This window comes from Myzus persicae, unplaced genomic scaffold, assembly GCF_001856785.1.
Source record: "Myzus persicae strain clone G006 unplaced genomic scaffold, MPER_G0061.0, whole genome shotgun sequence".
Taxonomy (NCBI): Eukaryota; Metazoa; Arthropoda; class Insecta; order Hemiptera; family Aphididae; genus Myzus; species Myzus persicae.
Window position 1 is genome coordinate 1,577 of NW_019100952.1, and position 19,465 is coordinate 21,041.

Genomic DNA, 19,465 nt, shown 5'->3' on the forward strand with positions numbered 1-19,465 from the left:
ATCAATTTATCGACTATAGTTTTGAAATGTTAGTTTGTAAATTAAAAAAATTTACCCAGCAATCAACAATTAAATTTAATTTGTATCTCGACTGTGATTACGTACGTGTACTAACACAGGAACACCGAGATATTTCATTTAAAACAGAAAATATTTTAGCATATACAAATTCCAATTTTGAAAATATATTAAAAAAAATGTTTAATAAAATTAACAAGGAGGAAAGTAATTTTGTTACGAAACAAAGCGGGTGGAGTTTATATTCAATTGATGCGTTACAATTAAGGATTAACATTGTAAACCCGTTAACCGGGTCTACTTATTTAACTTTACCTGATAGTATACGAAATAAGAAAGCTGTTATAAACGTAAAAAACAATGATGAAAAATGTTTTAAATATGCAATTTTAACTAAATATAATAATCGTGCAGATAAAACTAAATTTAGTAATCAATATTTTAAATTTCTTGAAAAAAAAAGTGGTTTAAATTTTCACTGTCTCGATTTCCCGACACCTGTTAATCAAATTAAAACATTTGAACGTATAAATAATGTAACGGTTAATGTTTTTAGTTTAGATAATAAAAATACTGTTTTCCCATTATATATGAATAATGAGGAAAGTAAAAACCATTTCGATCTGCTTTTGGTTAAGAATGGGGAAAAATCACATTATTGTTTTATCAATAATTTTTGTAGACTTATTCGTAGTCAAAAGACAAAACATAAATCTAAATTAATTATATGTAAAAGATGTTTTACAACTTTTAGTAAAACCCCTTGTAAATATAAGCTATGGGGTGATCATGGATTAAAAAAACATAAAAAAATTTGTGGGAAACATAAATTAGGAAGACCTGTAATGTTTGAACACGGTGATGACGACTTTATATATTTTAAAAATTTTAAAAGAACTCAACGAATACCTATAGTAATTTATTCCGATTTCGAATGCTATTTAAAACCCTCATTAATCAATCAAGACATTAAAACTAAAACAGTGATAACTCATAAACATAAACCAATGAGCTATGCATTTTACGTGAAAATAGATTATAACATTATACCTAAACATTTAATAATAAAATATAAAATTCCTACGAAACTTCATGTGTACAGAAATCATAATGCAGCAAAACATTTCATAAAAACAATGATAGATATAGGCACAAAAGTTTATAATCTTTATCAAATAAATATACCTATGGATAAATTAACTACTGATGAAGAGAATAAATTTCAAAATGTTAAAATATGTGAATGCTGTCTCAAGTCATTTAAAAAAAATAATTTAGTCAAAGTAAGAGATCATAATCATTTTACAGGACGTTTTAGATCAGTTGTTTGTTTAAATTGTAATTTTGAGTTACGTAATGTTTCGTTCGTACCAATATACTTTCATAACTTGTCCTATGACAGTCATTTCATTGTTCGCGAACTTTCTTGTAATTCAAATGATATTTACGTAATACCTAATTCATCAGAAAAATATATATCGTTTAGTAAAAAAATTGAAGATAAATTTAGCATTAAATTTATAGACACATTTCGTTTTATGTCAGAGTCTCTTTGTTCCTTAGCTGATAATTTATCTGAAGACAAAACTAGATTTAGGGAAACCTTAAAAATATTTCCTTTGCCCACTTTAAATTTAGTTACACGTAAAGGTGTGTTTCCTTATGAATATATTGACAATCCTAATAAATTGAATGAAACTTGTTTACCATCAAAACAATCTTTTTATAATTCGTTAAAAGACGAAGAAATTAGTGATGAAGATTATGCGCACGCACATGAGATTTGGAAAACATTTAATTTAAAAACATTAGGACAGTATAGCGATTTATATTTAGCAACTGATGTATGTATACTTGCTGACGTTTTTGAAAATTTTAGAGATATATGTTTGCAAACACTCAAACTAGATGCTTCACATTTTATGACAGCTCCAGGATTTGCATTTGATTGTATGTTAAAACATACTAATGTTAAACTAGAACGACTTAAGCAATATGATATTCAACTTTTTCTAGAGAATGGAATACGTGGTGGAATTTGTCATTCAGTCAAAAGATATGTAAAAGCAAACATTCCTAATATCGAAAATATTAATTATGAACCAAATAAACCTATAACGTGGTTAGCTTACCTAGATTGTGTAAATTTATATGGAAAGTCTATGCTATCTGCTTTACCTCATAAAAATTTTGAATGGTTTAATGATTTATCAATAGATATAACACAAATTGATGATGATGCTCCTTATGGTTATATTTTAGAAGTAGATGTTATTTATCCAAAACAATTACACGATAACCATAACGATTTCCCATTTTTACCTGAAAATAAATGTCCACCAAATTCCAAAGTAAAAAAACTAATAACAACATTAGAATCGAAATTTAACTACGTAGTTCATTATAGAAATTTAAAACAAGCCATTGCCAATGGATTAAAAGTTAAAAAAGTTCATAGGATTCTTCGTTTTTCACAATCTAAATGGATGGCACCATATATAGAATTATGTACAGATATGAGAGTTAAGTCGCGAAATGAGTTTGAACGTCAATTTTGGAAGTTATTAATTAACAGTGTGTATGGAAAATGTCTAGAAAATGTAAGAAAACGGATGTTAATGTCTCTAGTATGTGACGAAAAAAAAGCCCATCGATTAATGAACAAAGTAACATTTAAAGATAGAACTATATACTCAAAAAAATTAATGGCAATTCATATGAATAAAGAAAAAATTAAATTTGATAAACCTATTTATGTTGGTTTTGCTATATTAGATATTTCAAAAACGATAATTTATGATTTCCATTATAATATAATGAAAAACATGTATGGAAATAAAATCGACATTGTATATTCAGATACTGATTCACTAGTTTATGAAATTAGAACTTATAACTTTTTCGATGATATAAAAAATAAATTATTTTCTTACTTTGATACATCAAATTATCCGAAAAATCACTATTGTTATAGTAATCTTAGAAAAAATCAACCAGGATATTTTAAAGATGAATTAAAATCTGAAATTTTATTAGAATTTATTACTTTACGTCCTAAACTATATGCATACAAAACAAATACAAAAGAAGTAAAAAAAGCTAAGGGTGTAAAAAAGTATGTAATTGATAAACACATGAAATTTAACGAATATTTAGACATATTAAATGCTTATACCAACAATTCCTCTAGTTCTAGTAAAAAATTATGTAAAACTATGAATTTTATACAATCAAAAAACCATATTGTTTATTCTAAATCTGTGGATAAAATTGCTCTTAGTGCTAATGATGATAAAAGGATTATTATGCGTGATGGTATTAATACTATTGCATACGGTCACTATTGCTTAACAGAATAATTATATATTTTATGATTAATTGTGTGAAAGTGAATACGTTAAAAAAAAAAAAAAACATATAAAAAATAAAATAAAAAATACATTAATATCATACAACTTCAATTATTTTTTTATTCTCATATTCAAAATACATGTTTATCCAATTAGCTAAACGGTATAACATCACATTTAATCAAAACCTATAATACCAAATCTGATGGAACTCGATATCGAAAATCTTGGAGAACTTTATTTTAATTTAGATAAAGGATGTAGTATTTTAAAGAATCATAACTTTAACACAAAATTATAATATAACGAATGGAAGATCGCAAGGGGTTTGGTTGTAAAAAGACTATCATATTTAATACAATTATAAAGTACCTACGTATAATATTTAGCACACAATTATATATTTTTATTTATAAATACAAAGTTATCTATTTAACCACTGAATGAGTGAAGACATACAAACACGAATATAATATATATATTCAACTTTTGTAAATTGAAATTTAATAATGTAACCTAGTTTGTTTTTATATTAGATTGTATATTCGTAAAATTCTTATTAAGAATCACGATCTGTAGAGATGATCTACTACGAATACAATGAACCTAGCGTACAGATGGCATAGTTCCAGTGACTTATTTAGTTCCATGTTACGATTGTTTACTCAACCGTCTCATGTGTCGCGTAGATGGTTCGTTAACATTCGTAGTAGATCCTAATTCGATTATTCGATGGCTACAATGTGGAATAACATACTAACTGATCAAAACATTTGGTTATTAATCAATATTATTAAAGTTGAATATTGTAGTATTTGTATGAAAGTCAATGTTTTAAAATATTTTTTGTCTTAAATCACATCAATACTGTATATCAGGGGTCTTCAACCTTTTTATGCAGCGGGCCACGTATTATTTTTTAATAATCTTGCGGGCCGCATTCGTTGTAAAAACATGTATTTTATACAAAAATTCAGTTTTATTATTAAAATTTTCATGATTACATTTTAAATTACAAATTATTATTATTATTATTATTATTAAAACATATATAGATAAACATTCTTTGTTAATTACAAACTTTTAATTTTATTTTTAGTGTGATAACTGACACTATTTTTCACTAATTTGTTTATATTTGGTTGGATCTGTGACGAGGCAATTCTGAGTGAACTTTCCAAGTGACTGTCAGTTAACTGAGCTCTAGTTTTCGATTTGACAATTTTCATTCGTGAAAAAATATGTTCACAAGTGAATGTACTGCCAAAAAGAGACATCATTCTTAATGAGTTGTTTCGAAGATTAGGATATGTCTCTGTGTTAATATATTTTGACTAAAAAATTGAAAGTTCAACATTATTGTACTTTTCTTTTAATACTTTATTGTTTTGTAAATCAATGATCTCCATTTGCATGTTTTCTGGGACATCTTCAACTGATAATGAAAATGGAATTGAAAACAAATTAAAATATGTTTCATTAGCTTTGAAATCTGAGAACCTCAACTTGAACTGGTGTTTTAAATCAGAAATTGCTTCTGCATATTTTTCCGTTGAAGTAACATTGTATTTTGACATACATGGGAAGTGAGTTGTGTTATTTTTTTTAGCTGGATTTCCCACAGCATAAGTTTATTTTCGAAAGCTTTAGTATGGTCGAATAAATTATGAATTAATTGGTTTTGACGTTGCAAGCGTAAATTCAACTCATTCAAGTACAATGTAATATCCGTGAGATAGGCAAAATCATTTTTCCATTCTGTATCATTAAGTTGTACAAATTTTTTTCCTTTACTTGCAGCAAATTCAAAAATTTCTTTTTTTTTAATCAAAAACACTTTTCAAGACTTTTCCTCTACTGAGCCAACGAACATCTGTAAAATAGATTACATCACCTTGTTCAGCGTCTATTTCACTTAGAAAGTTTTTAAATTCTCTATGATTGAATGTTCTTGATCTGATAAAATTTACTATTTTTACAACATCTTTCATAATGGTTTGAAAACCGACAGATTTTGCACATAAATTTTCTTGGTGGATAATGCAGTGATATTGCATCAGTTGTAAAGCACCACATGTACTCATTTCTTTTTTAATTAGCGCTACGAGCCCTTCATTTTTTCCAACCATTGATGGGGCTCCATCTGTTATAACTCCAGAAAGGTTATTTAATTTGATGTCAAAACGGTTAAGTGTCGATATTAACGCATTAAAAATATCACAACTTTTTGTTGTGCCTTTCATTAGAAAAAGCGCGGCTAATTCTTCTGTGATATTAAAATTAGAATCGATACCCCGAACAAAAATTGCTAATTGAGCAGTATCTGACAAATCTGTACTTTCGTCAAGGGCCAGCGAATAAAAAATAAATTTAGAAATTCGCTCTTTTAGGGTGCTCTCAATATCAGTTCCTAGTTCTTCTATACGCCTTGCTACAGTTACACCTGGTAAACTTAATTTGGAAAAAATTTGTTTTTGTGCTGGACATAAAATTTCAGAGGCCGCCTCCATGCACTCTTTTATAAATTCACCATCAGTGAACGGCTTCGATTTAGCTTCAATTTTTTGTGCTATTATATAACTAGCTTTGACACTGGCTTCTGAGTCTTATGATATTTTTTTAAACCGGAAGGCTGACCTTGTATATTTTTCATTAACAATGCAAGTTTGTCAATTCGAAGTTGTCCTTGTATCATATCATATTTTGCTGCGTGTTTGGTACCATAATGCCGTTTTAAATTGTACTCTTTCATCACTGCAATCGATTCTTGACAAATCAAACATATTGCCTTTTCTTTAACTTGAATAAAAAAATAGTTATTGGACCATTTTTCTTAAAAAACACGACTCATCCGAGATTTTACGTTTTTTACTGACTGACATATTGTATATATTTGTATAAAATATGACAAAGAAAATGTATGACTTTTGCACAAGTATTATATTATTATATTATTATTTCACACGAGTATTATGCTCATTTCACAATCGATTACGAACTAACAGGCAACAGCCAACATTTATCTCTAGGTAGGTTAGGTCATTTATATCTAGATTGGTAGGTAGGTTATAGTTCAGCGGTGGCTGTCGTAGCAGTAGTATGCGTGTAAGCACCGTCCTGATATCAAGGCGCTTCCAGCTGGCAATTGTTAACAGTTTTTTATGATATTTGTACTGAAAAGTGCCAAAAAGTGCGCAAAGGGACCGGTGTCGGTTTCGAGTCGGCCCTATAAAAATCTCCCCCATAAGGGCAGTTTTAAGTTAGGATTGTACGAATACGGATTAAGGTAAGAGCAACGCTTATCACATTATTACTCTTTCGTATCGGTGAGCGGCCGGCCAAAGGTCAGTCGGCGAGCTGTCGTCGCCGTCGTTATCGCTGAACCCGTATCGCGGATCGGGCGGCGTTTGAACGTTGTAAAATTACTTATTAATTTATACTGTTAAGAACCCATGGCTATTATACAGTTTATTTCGATACATCTATATGTTAATAAACATATAGAAGTATTTCTTTATAATCAAAATGCAGAGTGTGTGTCGTACGACGCTGCTACCGTGGGAACCGCTGAATAAGGGTTTTTGATGTGACACGGGGCACCGTCTCGACAACACACAGGGGGTCAGTCAGTCGTAGTTAGAACCGAGCATTATACATAACGTATGTTTAACAAGAGCATTTTACATTTATTTTACAATTAGTCGTAATATAACCAGTGTTTGTTTCACAATATACAGCTATACTTAAATCGTTTTTTACTAACAATTTAATAAAATACATTCATTATTTTAATATTAAATTGGTGCGTACGTTTATTTGGTGTTGTGCGTAAAAACCATAACAATACATTAAAGGTAATCTGCGGTTATAATTGATAGTAATTTATTTTTGTTCATAGAAATGTGTCCACCTCTAAGATCAGATAGTTGAGATATTAAATGAACTCTTAATGGTAAGAATACTAATTGTTGATACCCGATACAATAGCAACACCGTCATGTAAGCCAACATATGCTGCACCAAATGAACAAGAAGAGATTCCCCTTGAGAAAAACCAGGGATGGTCATCTGCTAGTCGAGCTAGACAAAGGTGCTGGATCTGCAGTAGCAGCACAGAAGTTGTCGTCGGCCATTGCTACTAGGCTGGGTGACGCTGTCGGAGGAGTATCGCAGCTTAGCCAGTATGCTGTAGTCGAGATTGTTGACCTCGATGCAGTGGCAACCAAGGATGAGGTCCTGTCAGCATTGCGGGCGGCAATACCAGGATCTGATGATGACCAAGCAGCCATCCGTGAACGGCAGGCTATGCAGATCACTGGTCTTTGGCCCACTAGGTCTGGCCAGCAGATTGCTACTGCCAGAATGACTAGAGCCGCCGCCTCTAGTATAAGCCGAGTACCAATTGGATGGACAATGTGCCGCGTTCGCTCTAGGTGGCCTGAACCAGAAAAGTGCTTCCGATGCCACGGATTTGGACACCAAAGTGGTAATTGCTCCGGGCCTGACCTATCGTCCAACTGCAAACGCTGTGGAGATCCAGGGCACGAGCTAAAACAATTCCCGGCAGACAAAGACTTATGCGTAGCGTGTACGAGCATAAGCCAGGCTCAGGTATGTGCAAAGCCAGGAGGGAGGCAATCAAGAAGCCAACCGGGCGCAACCCACAAGCCCAGTCTCGGCAGGTAGGCAGCGGAGATGGATAAAGCACGCTGCAATGATTCGCTGCCTACAGATCAATCTTCAACGGAGTTCCATACCACAGAGCTTGCTCCAACAGACTTCCGCTGCCACTGGCGCCCAAATTCTCATAGTATCTTAACAGAACTGGAACCCGACTCATGACGACCGATGGGTAGCCAGAACCGACGGAACTTGTGCAGTTGCTCTCACGGCCACCGCTGACTTTGTACCTGACTCGATCGGGGCGGGTCGCGGCTTCGCCTGGATCCAGTCACGGGGCATTAGGATATACAGCTGCTACATGAACGACACGAATGCCAACTTCGCCAACTTCCTGGGAGACGTCGAGCAGTCTGTTCGCTCGGTAGACTTGCACTGCTCGGTTATCATCGGAGGCGATTTTAATGCCTGGTCGCAGGAGTGGGGCTCAGCGCGGAATGATGCTAGAGGCGACCAATTAGCTGACCTAGCTGCTAGTTTGGACCTGTTGGTCGGCAACGTTGGTACCAAGCCTACGTACAGCAGAATAAACGCTGAGTCGGTGATCGACGTCACGTTCCACCGCTGCCAACCTTGCCTAGCCCTCACCCATTGGATAGTGATGGACGAAGTCGAATCGGCGAGTGATCACAGATACATCCAGTTCCGGCTAGAACGGTTTCAACGGACTCCTGATCAGGACGACCCCCCGGAACGCCTCAGGGGATGAGCCTACAGACAGCTCAATTTAGACGCACTAACTTCTCATCTGGCAACAGCACCTCTGCCCGCTACTGATGAAAAGACGCCCACTGACCAAGCTGCTGACCAGTACATTTCATACTTGACATCTGCTTGCGACGCATGCATGCCGCCCAGGGCACCACCGCCCCACGGCAGAAGGCAAGCCCACTGGTGGAACCAAGAAATTGCCACGCTACGCGACGAATACGGTAGACTGCGTAGGAGCTACCACAGGGCAGCTAGAAGGCGAGAGCCACACGAACAACTGGATGTTCACCGAACCGCATATAAGGTCAAGAGAAAGATATTGCGGCAGGCAATAAGATCCTCCCAGGCTAAATGCTGGTCCGACCTATGCAGATCCGTTGACTCCGACCCGTGGGGTCTTCCCTACAAAGTCGTCACCAAACGCATCGGTCGTCGACGTACAGGAATTGAAACCCGCGGCATGGAGTCGGAGATCGCCGACCACCTCTTCCCGAACCCCCCAGCGACGGACTGGGCACTCGAGCCCCACCCACCAGAAACCGCAGAAGATGAAACCGTAGAAGACTTCACCCTGGCCGAACTGGCCCAAGCCTGCAAAAGACTTCCACCCGGTAAGGCAACCGGCCCCGATGGTATCCCCAACGAGGTTCTAGCCAAGGTGTTCCTCCGGAAGCCTAACATCCTACTCAGCGTCTACAACAACTGCTTGGCCAACACCACCTTCCCTTCCCGATGGAAGGAATCCAGACTGGTACTATTGCACAAAGGCCCCGACAACCGACGGTGCAACACGATTGCGGACTTTTTACCTTTTTACCTGAAAAAAACATAACACGATTACGGACTTTTTACCTTTTTATATTTGAGAAAAAACAACACGATTGCGGACTTTTTACCTTTTTATATTTGAGGAAAAACAACACGATTTTTATTTTGAGCAAACAAAAATATTTAAATAATTTTACCAACATTAATAGTAACTCAATAAGTATGTAAAAAAAAATCATATAATAAAGAATTAAGATGTACTCATAACGATGATAATAATAATANAATTTATGACATCAACTGTAGGATTATTAGCCAGTTTTTTCTTTGGGGGAGGTGGGATACGATTGATTCAGAACACGTGTATGTATGGCTAGAATTTGTCACTAAGAACCCGTGTGGTCACCCATCCGGTAACCAGTGTCACCGGTAGGTGCTGGCACTCAGAACTCGTTTATGGCTGAAGCCAAACACCGCGTCACACCACTCCACGAGCATTAATTACTAAAGATCAGTACACTGAAATATAAATTTTTTTTTTTTTTTATTTATTAATTTTTTAACGGGCGAGCCCAATTACAATAGTATGTGGAACATAAAATGGTATGTACATAATGGTTATTGTGGAATATAAAATAGTATAAAATATATATATAATGATTGTTGTGGAGGTACAAAATATTTTAAGTGAATAAATTTCTAAGATATAAATTAAATGAACTCACAGAACAACAAATAAAAAGATCGACATTAAAATTATTGACATGTTGCATACATCTAATTAAGGGGGCGTTCTTACCATATAAAGTGCGCTGGAATGGCACATAAAAGGTGTCTGTCTGTCTAGTTGAATGACCAGGAACTAGAAATGATATATTTGACAAAAGATCAGGACAGTAAATATATCCATTTAATAGTTTAAATATAAAGCTAATATCGTTTTTAATCCTTCTGTTTTGAAGAGTATCAATGTTTAGATATAGTAACAATGGTTCATATGAAGTGTGAGGCAAACGTTTAATATTACACTTGATGGATATAAGTCTCAAGAAACGATTTTGAATCGCCTCAATAGAATAAATTGGACCTAGTGTGTATGGAGACCAAATTATTGAATTATAATCAAAAATTGATCTAACTAAAGCGCAGTAAAGTGATTTTAGTGCTAAAGGATTATCAAAATGATTACAACTACGCATTATAAAGCCTAACATTGATGACGCTCTATTCTGAATATGGACATGGTGATCATTGAATGAAAGAGAGGAGTCAAGATATACACCTAAATCTTTAACTAGATTAACTCGTTCAAGTTCAATACCATTTAAAAAGTATTTGTTTAATATAGACACACGCTTTCTAGTGAAAGTTATAATTTTACATTTTGAAACATTCAAGTATAATTTATTATTGTCACACCAATTGCTTATGTTATCAAGATCATATTGAAGCAGTTTAGAATCTAGTGGAGTTTTTATAATACGGAAGAGTTTAGCGTCATCAGCAAATAGCAGTATATTTGAGTTGATATTACTAATATCATTAATATAAATATTAAAAAGAAGAGGAGCCAAATGAGATCCCTGAGGAACCCCAGAGGTGACATTGTAAATATAAGAATTATAATTTTTAAATTTCACGTACTGCTTACGGCCAGATAGGAAAGAGACTAGCCAATAATAGAATGGATTGCGGAGACCGGATTGGAATAATTTTTTGATGAGAATACTATGATCTATCTGGTCAAAGGCCTTAGCAAAATCGGTGTATATTACATCGACTTGGCAATTTGATTTAAATGCATTTAAAATAAAATGTTGCAAAACCAAGAGATTAGTAGTAGTGGATCTACTTGACATAAAACCATGCTGCTCGTTTATAATAAAATTTTTAAAGAGCGGACTAATCTTCTTGTATACGATACCCTCGAATATCTTAGGAATAATTGATATAATGGAGACAGGTCTATAGTTAATTACATGGTTAATATCTCCACTTTTATAAACCGAAGAGACATATGATATTTTCCATTGGTCCGGAAAGACTCCAATAGCAAGAGACCGATTGAATATCATCAATAAGGGAGTTGATAAAACAAATTTACATTGCATAAAAAATGTGTTAGAAATATTATCTGGACCAGAACAAGTACTATAATTGATTTCATTGAGCTCATTATAAACATCGCTAATAACCAGAGTGCATGAATTTAAATCAACAGAAGGAATACTTGTATTGTAATAATCAACAATACTTTCTGTAACTGACGGCATATTTAAGACACTGGAAAAATGTTGAGCAAAGCAATTAGTAATGTCATTACCACCGGAAATATTTTCATTATTGTAATACATAGAGTTTGGGAGTGAAAGAGTAGAACGTTTGCTATTAACATATTTCCAAAATAACTTAGGATTACTAGTAATAGAATTTTGAGTTTTTTGTATAAAAATATTATAATCAATTTTATTTTGAGCCTTACAGCATGCACGTAAATTAGAAAATTTGTTGTAATTATATGAATTAGGTGATTGTTTATATGTTTTATGAGCAATTTTTTTATCAAAAATTAATTTCTTTAAAGAACTACTGAACCAGTGAGGGTGCTTTTTTAAATATACAGTTTTAACCGGGCAATAGGCATTAATTATTTTAAAAACGTTTTCATAAAATATATTTACTGTATCATTAATATCTAGACCATTGAATATGCCATTCCAGTCCAACGAAGCAAGATTAGATCTAATACTATTATAATCACAGTTGACAAAATCGTACATTTGTTCATTATATTCTAAGTACTTAAATGGTAAAATAGGTAAATCAACTGATAGTGCCGGATGGTACATAGAATCTAATGGTAATAACGTGTGATTCTCGTTAATTACATTAATATCAAACAAGTTAGAAAAAATAAGATCAAGTAACGATCCGGAGCGATTATATATTAAATTAAATTGCATTAAATTTAGATAAGACAAATGCGCTAACACATTAGATTCGAGAGAACCGGCACGAACACCTGAAGCGACAATTGAACCATTTACAGATTGCCAACTAATATTTGGTAGATTATAATCACCAAAAATTAAAAATTTCGAATGACAGTTATTATTTAACAAAACATCAATAGCATTAAAGTGTATGTCGTAAACATTAATATCAGAAGAAGGGGGGATATAAACAGCACCTATAAATAAAGATAAAGATTTTTCACTAATTTGTATAAATAATTGCTCAACTGAGTTGTCCAAGATAGGAAGACGACGGCACGAGAACAGGTTCTTAACTGCAATCAGCACTCCACCACCTCTTGTAATAACATCACGAGTACTGCAACGATCACATCGAAAAATAGTGTAACGGTGACAAAGTCCAAGTTCCGCGTTGATTACATTGTCAGATAACCAGGTTTCAGTAATTATAATAATATCATAATTGCATAGAGAGACATTACGAGTAAACATATCCAATTTAGTATTAATACCTCGAATGTTCTGATAGTAGATGGAAATTTTATTAACTAATGTTGGGCTCGCTGACCGTTTTTTGAAATGGTCGGGAAATTATTGACGAACTTAATAAATATGTCGGTTTCACCAGCATCTTTGCGTGTTTTAAGTTCAGAGGCAACCAAGGAGTATAACTTACGCTGTTGTAATGTTTGGTCAGATGAAATCCGAACAGTTTTAAATTTATCAACATTTAAAAGTTGCCGTTTAACTTTTAAAATTTGAAAAACATCAGACGGTGACGGCATAACAATCCGAATAGGACGAGGCTTATTCGAAGGCTTACCCAAACGATGAACAGACAGAGGTTTGGTAGATATGCCGATAATATTAAACATCTCGTCAATAAGTGAAACGTCGTTGTTATGGACAACATTAGATGTTGAGAGATCTGGCAAGTTAAACAATATAATGTTACGAGATCTGGATTGACGGTCCATAAATTCTGAGAATAATTTTTCTTGATCGGTAGAGTGGGTATTGCTTTGAGATTGTTCGACGGATGATAGCTTAGATTCAAGTTGCTCAATTCTAGATTTCAATGACTTATTTTCTTCCATTACCGAAGTAATTTGATTGGAAAATAAGTCAAACTTTGAATCAAATGAGGACAGTTTTTTATCTTGTGACTTAATAGACTCACGGCATGAATTAATTGATACTATGATTTTATTCTGCGAGCTTTTTAAATCGTTGAACATATCAATAAGTTTATTAAATTTATCATCATTACTAACAGACGGCGAAGAAGCCAACATAATTAGCGTTGAAAATTAATGATAGTACAAAAGGCACCACGATAACGGACACTAAAACGAACAACACAACAGTCCAGTACCACGGACTACAGACTACTGTGTCTGATAGCGAGATAATCGAAATTAATCTTATAATCTTTTTCTTTCTACATTGCTTATTATATTTATTTTTTCACTTGGTATCACTGTTCGGTAACACGTGAAAATCGTTATCAAGGTGATACTATATTTGTCTAATAACTTTATATTATCGTTTGCGAGTAAAAAAACGTCAAAACATGGATCCTGAACAAATCAATGAAATATTGAATTACAGTTTTGATTCAGACATTAACAAGGATGATTACAGTAGTTCTGATGAGTATCTGCCACCAGGTAATGAATCTGAAAGTGAGCACTCTGACGGTAATTCTGTGGAAAATGGTATTGATTTAGAAAATTCAGAATGGAATTTTGATATAAATACCGAACCCGAATTTGTTGATTTTACCGGGAGTCCTGGCTTAAGGTGTAATGTACCAAATTCCGAACCTTTCAGTTATTTTAATCTATTTTTTGACGACGAACTATTTAAAAATATTGTTACGTGGATAAATTTAAGAGCAAACAGTGTGATTAATAAAGGACATAGCCGATATTCAAATCTTAATAGGTGGCATGATATTGATGTTGACGAACTAAAAAAATTTATTGGTCTCAGTATCGTAATGGGATACTTGAAATTTCCGTCTCATAGTACATATTGATCTAAGTTTGAACTAGATTTTCACCCTATTTTCAGAAAAACAATTAGTCGTCATCGTTACGAACTCATTTTAAGATTTTTATGCTTTTACGACTCTAGATCAGCGGACATATCTGACCGTCTACATGAAATATATAATGTAACAAAACATATCATAAATAATGTCCAAACGAAATATTATCCGAAACAAAATTTGTCTTTGGACGAATCTATGATGTTATGGAGAGGAAGGCTAAGCTTTCGACAATACATACCTAACAAAGCCCCATAAATATGGCATACAATTTTATGAACTTTGTTCGTCTGATAGTTTTTTATTGAATTTTATAATTTACAAGGGAAAAGGAACAGTTATAGATTTTTTTTTAATTTTGTTTTTTATTTGAATTGTACTTGTTTTTATTTGAATTGTACTTATTTTATATAACGGGTTGATTTTTAATTTTTATAATATGTTGCTTTATTATTATTATTTTATAATGATTTGTTTATTTAATCTATCGGGTTGATTTTTTTTTAAATTTTGTTTTTTATTTGAATTGTACTTGTTTTATATAACGGGTTGATTTTTAATTTTTATAATATGTTGACTTTATTATTATTTTTTAAATTTTATAACAATTTGTTTATTTTTCTAATCCTGATGTATCTTATTTATATTATTCTAATTAATATAAATAAATATTAACTTGGTATATTAACACTTTTGAACATGAAAAGAATAAAATATCCAATGTCAACTATGTGTGACATTGGGTTTTGTGTAATAAAAATTGTTCATATAAACCCATGTCACAAATATGTGACATGCCTTAAAAAAAAGGAAGTAATGGTAAAAACGAATTTTCAAGGTCAAAACTATAAATGTATAAGTACTTAGAACTAGAAATGAACCATATTAGGTTTGGGTTTGTCCTAAGATTTTCAAAAAGGTCTTGGGCGGTGAACGTGTTTGTTTGTAAACCGTGATGTCACGCATTAGCTCCTTCAGTTTTGCGTGAAACACCCTTGCAACCAAATCAGGCCTGTCGGTTGCCTTCAACCAACACAGAATGTTATTTACTATCTCTGGCCACCTAGGGTTACACGTAAATGTTATGAATAAGTCCGGCTTTCCGTACTTACGCACAAGGGACATTGCGTCGTGGTAACATTGTTTCATGTACCTAGGACCACCTAGAAACGTCGAAGGCAGAATTGTCCTGCGGCCGACCGGATCGATTTCGTCCAGGCGGAGCTGTTGGTTAATATGGTCCAGAAGGCCTTGATAGGCGTCAGCAAAGAGTGCTTTCTGGTTGTCTCGGATGTAACGTAGATTGTTCGCTTCCACGCGAACGTACTGATCACATATGTACGGCTGTAACAAAAAACCACCTGCGTGTAATAAACTAAACGTATGGCCTTCATTCCCATTGCTATTGGTTCCTGTGTATCTGATGGCCAAGCGAGAAGAAGCAAACTCTCTGATAGAGTTCCGAACACGCACTGCGTTCTGGCGGACTCCCTCTTGTTGCAAGTTGTAATGCCAGCCGATTTCTCCACGTGGAAAGAGCATTGGATCTGCATGAGGTGAGCCAGCTGATATGCTTTGCATCCGGTGATTTGGGTCAACTGGGTTTGAGTCATAGATGACCAGATCGAGATTCCCTGGTGGTAGACCATCTTCACCAACAAAGACAACTGCTACCTCGTTCACATGAGCAGCTGGTTGATTGTATCGCCGTGGGTCATTGTTCGGGTCGGCGACGATGTGCATGGTCACCCTTTTCGGTTGCAACATTGGATTGGCTGCAGCAGCATCTTGTTCCCTTTGCCATACTTGTCGCATGTTTCTGTAAGAAAATAATATTGTGTTATTATTAANCTTTGCCATACTTGTCGCATGTTTCTGTAAGAAAATAATATTGTGTTATTATTAAAGCCACATGATGTATCCACATGTGTGTACAGTAGAAGTATAAAGAATAAAATATGTTATCCATAGGCAAGTGCAATCTGATAAATATTACAGCACAGTATATTTTATGTAATCCTGAAATGTACAGATACTGTTAAAGACATATTACTAAGCACACATACTGATAACTATGAAATGCAATTTTGCATAGAAGTATTAAGTAAAAATGTCGCTTAGGTGCAATGCACATTGTAATGGAAATGTACACAGAAAAAGTAAAATCAATATATATGTGTATCGTTATATACATGTGATATATATATATTAATAGTATACTTAATATGAAATTGTAAGGAGCTGTTGGAGTTTAATCTTAACGTTTAAACTTAAATAGGTTTTTTTTATGAGTGAGTAATAATTATAATGTAAACTATAAATTTTTAAACAAAAATGTTGCACTACTGTCTACACGAATATGTATTCAATGCAATGTTAACCAAAGTTATTCGTTGTATCATATAGAAATACGTAAAAGTGCAATACCTATACTAATGTAATGTGTGTTCAATACACTACAACTTGAAGTAATATTTTGATTTGATTTTACAACTATAGTTTGTTAATGAGTGTGATGCACGCATTTTGCTAGATTATGTATATGTTAATAATTTAAAGCAATATATATTACTCGAAAGCCACTGCAAATGGATTGATTCGCCGCAACAGTCTGTCTAAGTCTGCAAGCAAGTTCTCCAATAGTGGTCGTTCACGTGGCTGTTGTGCCATGCGAATGTGATTTGCTGTCCCGGATTCAATAAAGTACAACTCACAATACCTTGGTTGCATTAGTTCATTTCTGACAACATCATTACTAATCCTACGATACACTTGCCCGTGAACGAAGAATACTCTTGGTCCCTGTCCAGGCAAACGTCTTGGGCTCAGATCAGTGAAGAAAGCCGCAAATGCCAGAGTGTTGTTGTACCGGCGGATTTCTTTCCGAAAGTGTTTTGCTACCTGCAAATCATCAACCAACAAACGAATTAATAACTCTGGTGGTGGACCCAAAACACGGTCTCCTGTAACAGCCATTTGACCATTATTGCAACACGTAGAAAAATGACCCGTTGAAGTAAGCTCGCCGGAGAAATGGCGGGCACCACAGTGTGGGCAGACAATATTCAATGGTCCTATGTCATGCCGATCTGGAAGTTCGTGTTGAATGCCAGCCGGACGGTCTCTCATGGGCGCACGTGCTCTCGGTACAACAGGAGGAATCGGTACGAACTGCAATTAAAATGCACAGTTATTAAGAATATAATGTTTTAATTGTTTATTTTGATTTTAATAAGATGTATTTACTAACTTCTTCATTGACGTCTGGTAGTAAAACGTCAAGTGCATCCCTGAATTCAAATTCTGCCTCTGCGTCAGCAGAAAGTAAATCCACATACTCAATGTCATCTTGTACCACTTCCTCTGGTAGCATTTCTTCTTCAGCTAGGTGCATCATTACGTCTTCCACTTGGACTTCGACAACTTCTATCTCCATCCCGTTGTTACCGGGGATTGCCACTTCTGCTTCCAGTTGACCGCCTGGTGTCGCAATCTCAAGGAGTGGTTGAACTACCTACAGTATCAAAGGAAGTCCGTTGTAATGAGTGCATAATAACAATCTCAAATATTATCAGCTTATATTTTCAACGTCTGTGTTGTATGTGTTATTATTATGATGATATTTAACTGCATATCAATGACATGTGATTTAATAAGCATATAAAAATCAGCTTACCAATTAAGAGTGTAATAAGTACAACAATTTTATAATTAAATAAATTCAAAACTGTGCATAGAGAGTATGGTGCAATCAATTAGTTAGTAAAATGTAAGGTCCATGTAATGGTGAATTACACTAAAGAATGAATAAAGTTGAATAGTAGCATCTCAAATGTTATAAGATTATAAGCATTCAACATATGTGTCCTATGTGATATTATAATGATTGACTACATATCAATAACACGTGACTTATTATAAGCATATAAAAATTGCTCACCGATAGGGAACGTAATAAGTACAGCACATTTTGAATAAATAAAAAACAGTGTGGAGAGCATATTGTAATCAATTAGTTAGTAACATTTAAACTACACGTTATAGTGAATTGCATTGCAGACCGAATAAAGGACAATAGCAGCAATTGTTGAATAGTTATAGCTGTAATAATGTAAGTAATTATTTTACATAAATAAAATGAATTGTAGCCTAGAGAATATATCCCTACTGATAATAATGAAACAATACATTTAAGATACACATAGACGTGGTGTATAAATGTAAGTGTAAAAAGAACAAAAGTATTATTATGATTATTTCAATTAAATTATAAGAAAAAATACTTTATCATATTTGAATAGTAATATGAATTGAACAATTGGTATTTCAATGTAAAGTAATTTAATCCATTGTGTCTATAAGCATGACATTATATGTTAATAAATAAATGACACCATATGGGGCATTATGTAATAATAATTATTAACTTAATGCAACTGCTACAGTCTAAGTTGGGTTTATGTGTAGTTTGGTGTAGTATTGTAACAGTGTCATTGGAATACCTAATAAAAATAGTCATAATACACTCACTAAAGATGGCACCGCTCTTGTCTTTCTCCTTCATAATCACGACCTAGTACGAAATGTCTCGAGCACACTTTTGAGTTGGCCAAAATCTGTTGTGCATTTATACCACAGTTCTCGACAATCAACACCCACTGACGTCTGCGGCGGTCATTCGGTGGAAACCTAATTTAACCATTACATTATGAGTAGTTTTAGTGTAAGTTTAGTATGAATTGTTAATAAATTTATTGTAACCTGTGCAACGAAACTCCATCAACACCATCGACGTTTCCGCAGATCACACACAATCTAACCATGGTGATGTGCCTTAATTTTGAAATTTTAAAGAAAATAATATGTAATAGCATCATATTGTAAACGTAATTAATATTATATGTTAAATA

General features: G+C 33.8%; 3 protein-coding genes across 3 annotated transcripts; 1 reads left to right on the forward strand and 2 right to left on the reverse strand.

Moving 5' to 3' along the window:
- Positions 1–1,205: 1,205 nt before the first annotated feature.
- Positions 1,206–3,377, forward strand: LOC111027021. Its single transcript, XM_022305225.1, has one exon. It carries the CDS (start codon positions 1,206–1,208, stop codon positions 3,375–3,377), a length of 2,172 nt encoding a protein of 723 aa, XP_022160917.1.
- A 1,814-nt stretch (positions 3,378–5,191) lies between these two features.
- On the reverse strand, positions 5,192–5,878 carry LOC111027022 (general transcription factor II-I repeat domain-containing protein 2-like). Its single transcript, XM_022305226.1, has one exon. The coding sequence runs from the start codon at positions 5,876–5,878 to the stop codon at positions 5,192–5,194; it is 687 nt and encodes a 228-aa protein (XP_022160918.1).
- A 9,562-nt stretch (positions 5,879–15,440) lies between these two features.
- On the reverse strand, positions 15,441–19,378 carry LOC111027023. Its single transcript, XM_022305227.1, has 6 exons — positions 19,317–19,378; positions 19,086–19,244; positions 18,617–18,656; positions 17,806–18,069; positions 17,128–17,726; positions 15,441–16,374 (listed from the first exon to the last, which is right to left on the reverse strand). The coding sequence occupies exons 1-6, from the start codon at positions 19,376–19,378 to the stop codon at positions 15,441–15,443; spliced, it is 2,058 nt and encodes a 685-aa protein (XP_022160919.1).
- Between the last annotated feature and the right edge of the window lie 87 nt (positions 19,379–19,465).

What these genes read in the sequence shown, in the direction of transcription:
- LOC111027021 (XM_022305225.1), top strand. Translation starts at nt 1,206, where the DNA reads ATGGATAAATTAACTACTGATGAAGAGAATAAATTTCAAAATGTTAAA.
- LOC111027022 (XM_022305226.1), bottom strand. Translation starts at nt 5,878, where the DNA reads ATGGAGGCGGCCTCTGAAATTTTATGTCCAGCACAAAAACAAATTTTT.
- LOC111027023 (XM_022305227.1), bottom strand. Translation starts at nt 19,378, where the DNA reads ATGGTTAGATTGTGTGTGATCTGCGGAAACGTCGATGGTGTTGATGGA. An exon ending in GATGGAGTTTCGTTGCACAG is followed by an intron (nt 19,245 to 19,316) that starts GTTACAATAAAT and finishes TGGTTAAATTAG; the next exon opens with GTTTCCACCGAATGACCGCC. An exon ending in TACCAGACGTCAATGAAGAA is followed by an intron (nt 17,727 to 17,805) that starts GTTAGTAAATAC and finishes TTTTAATTGCAG; the next exon opens with TTCGTACCGATTCCTCCTGT.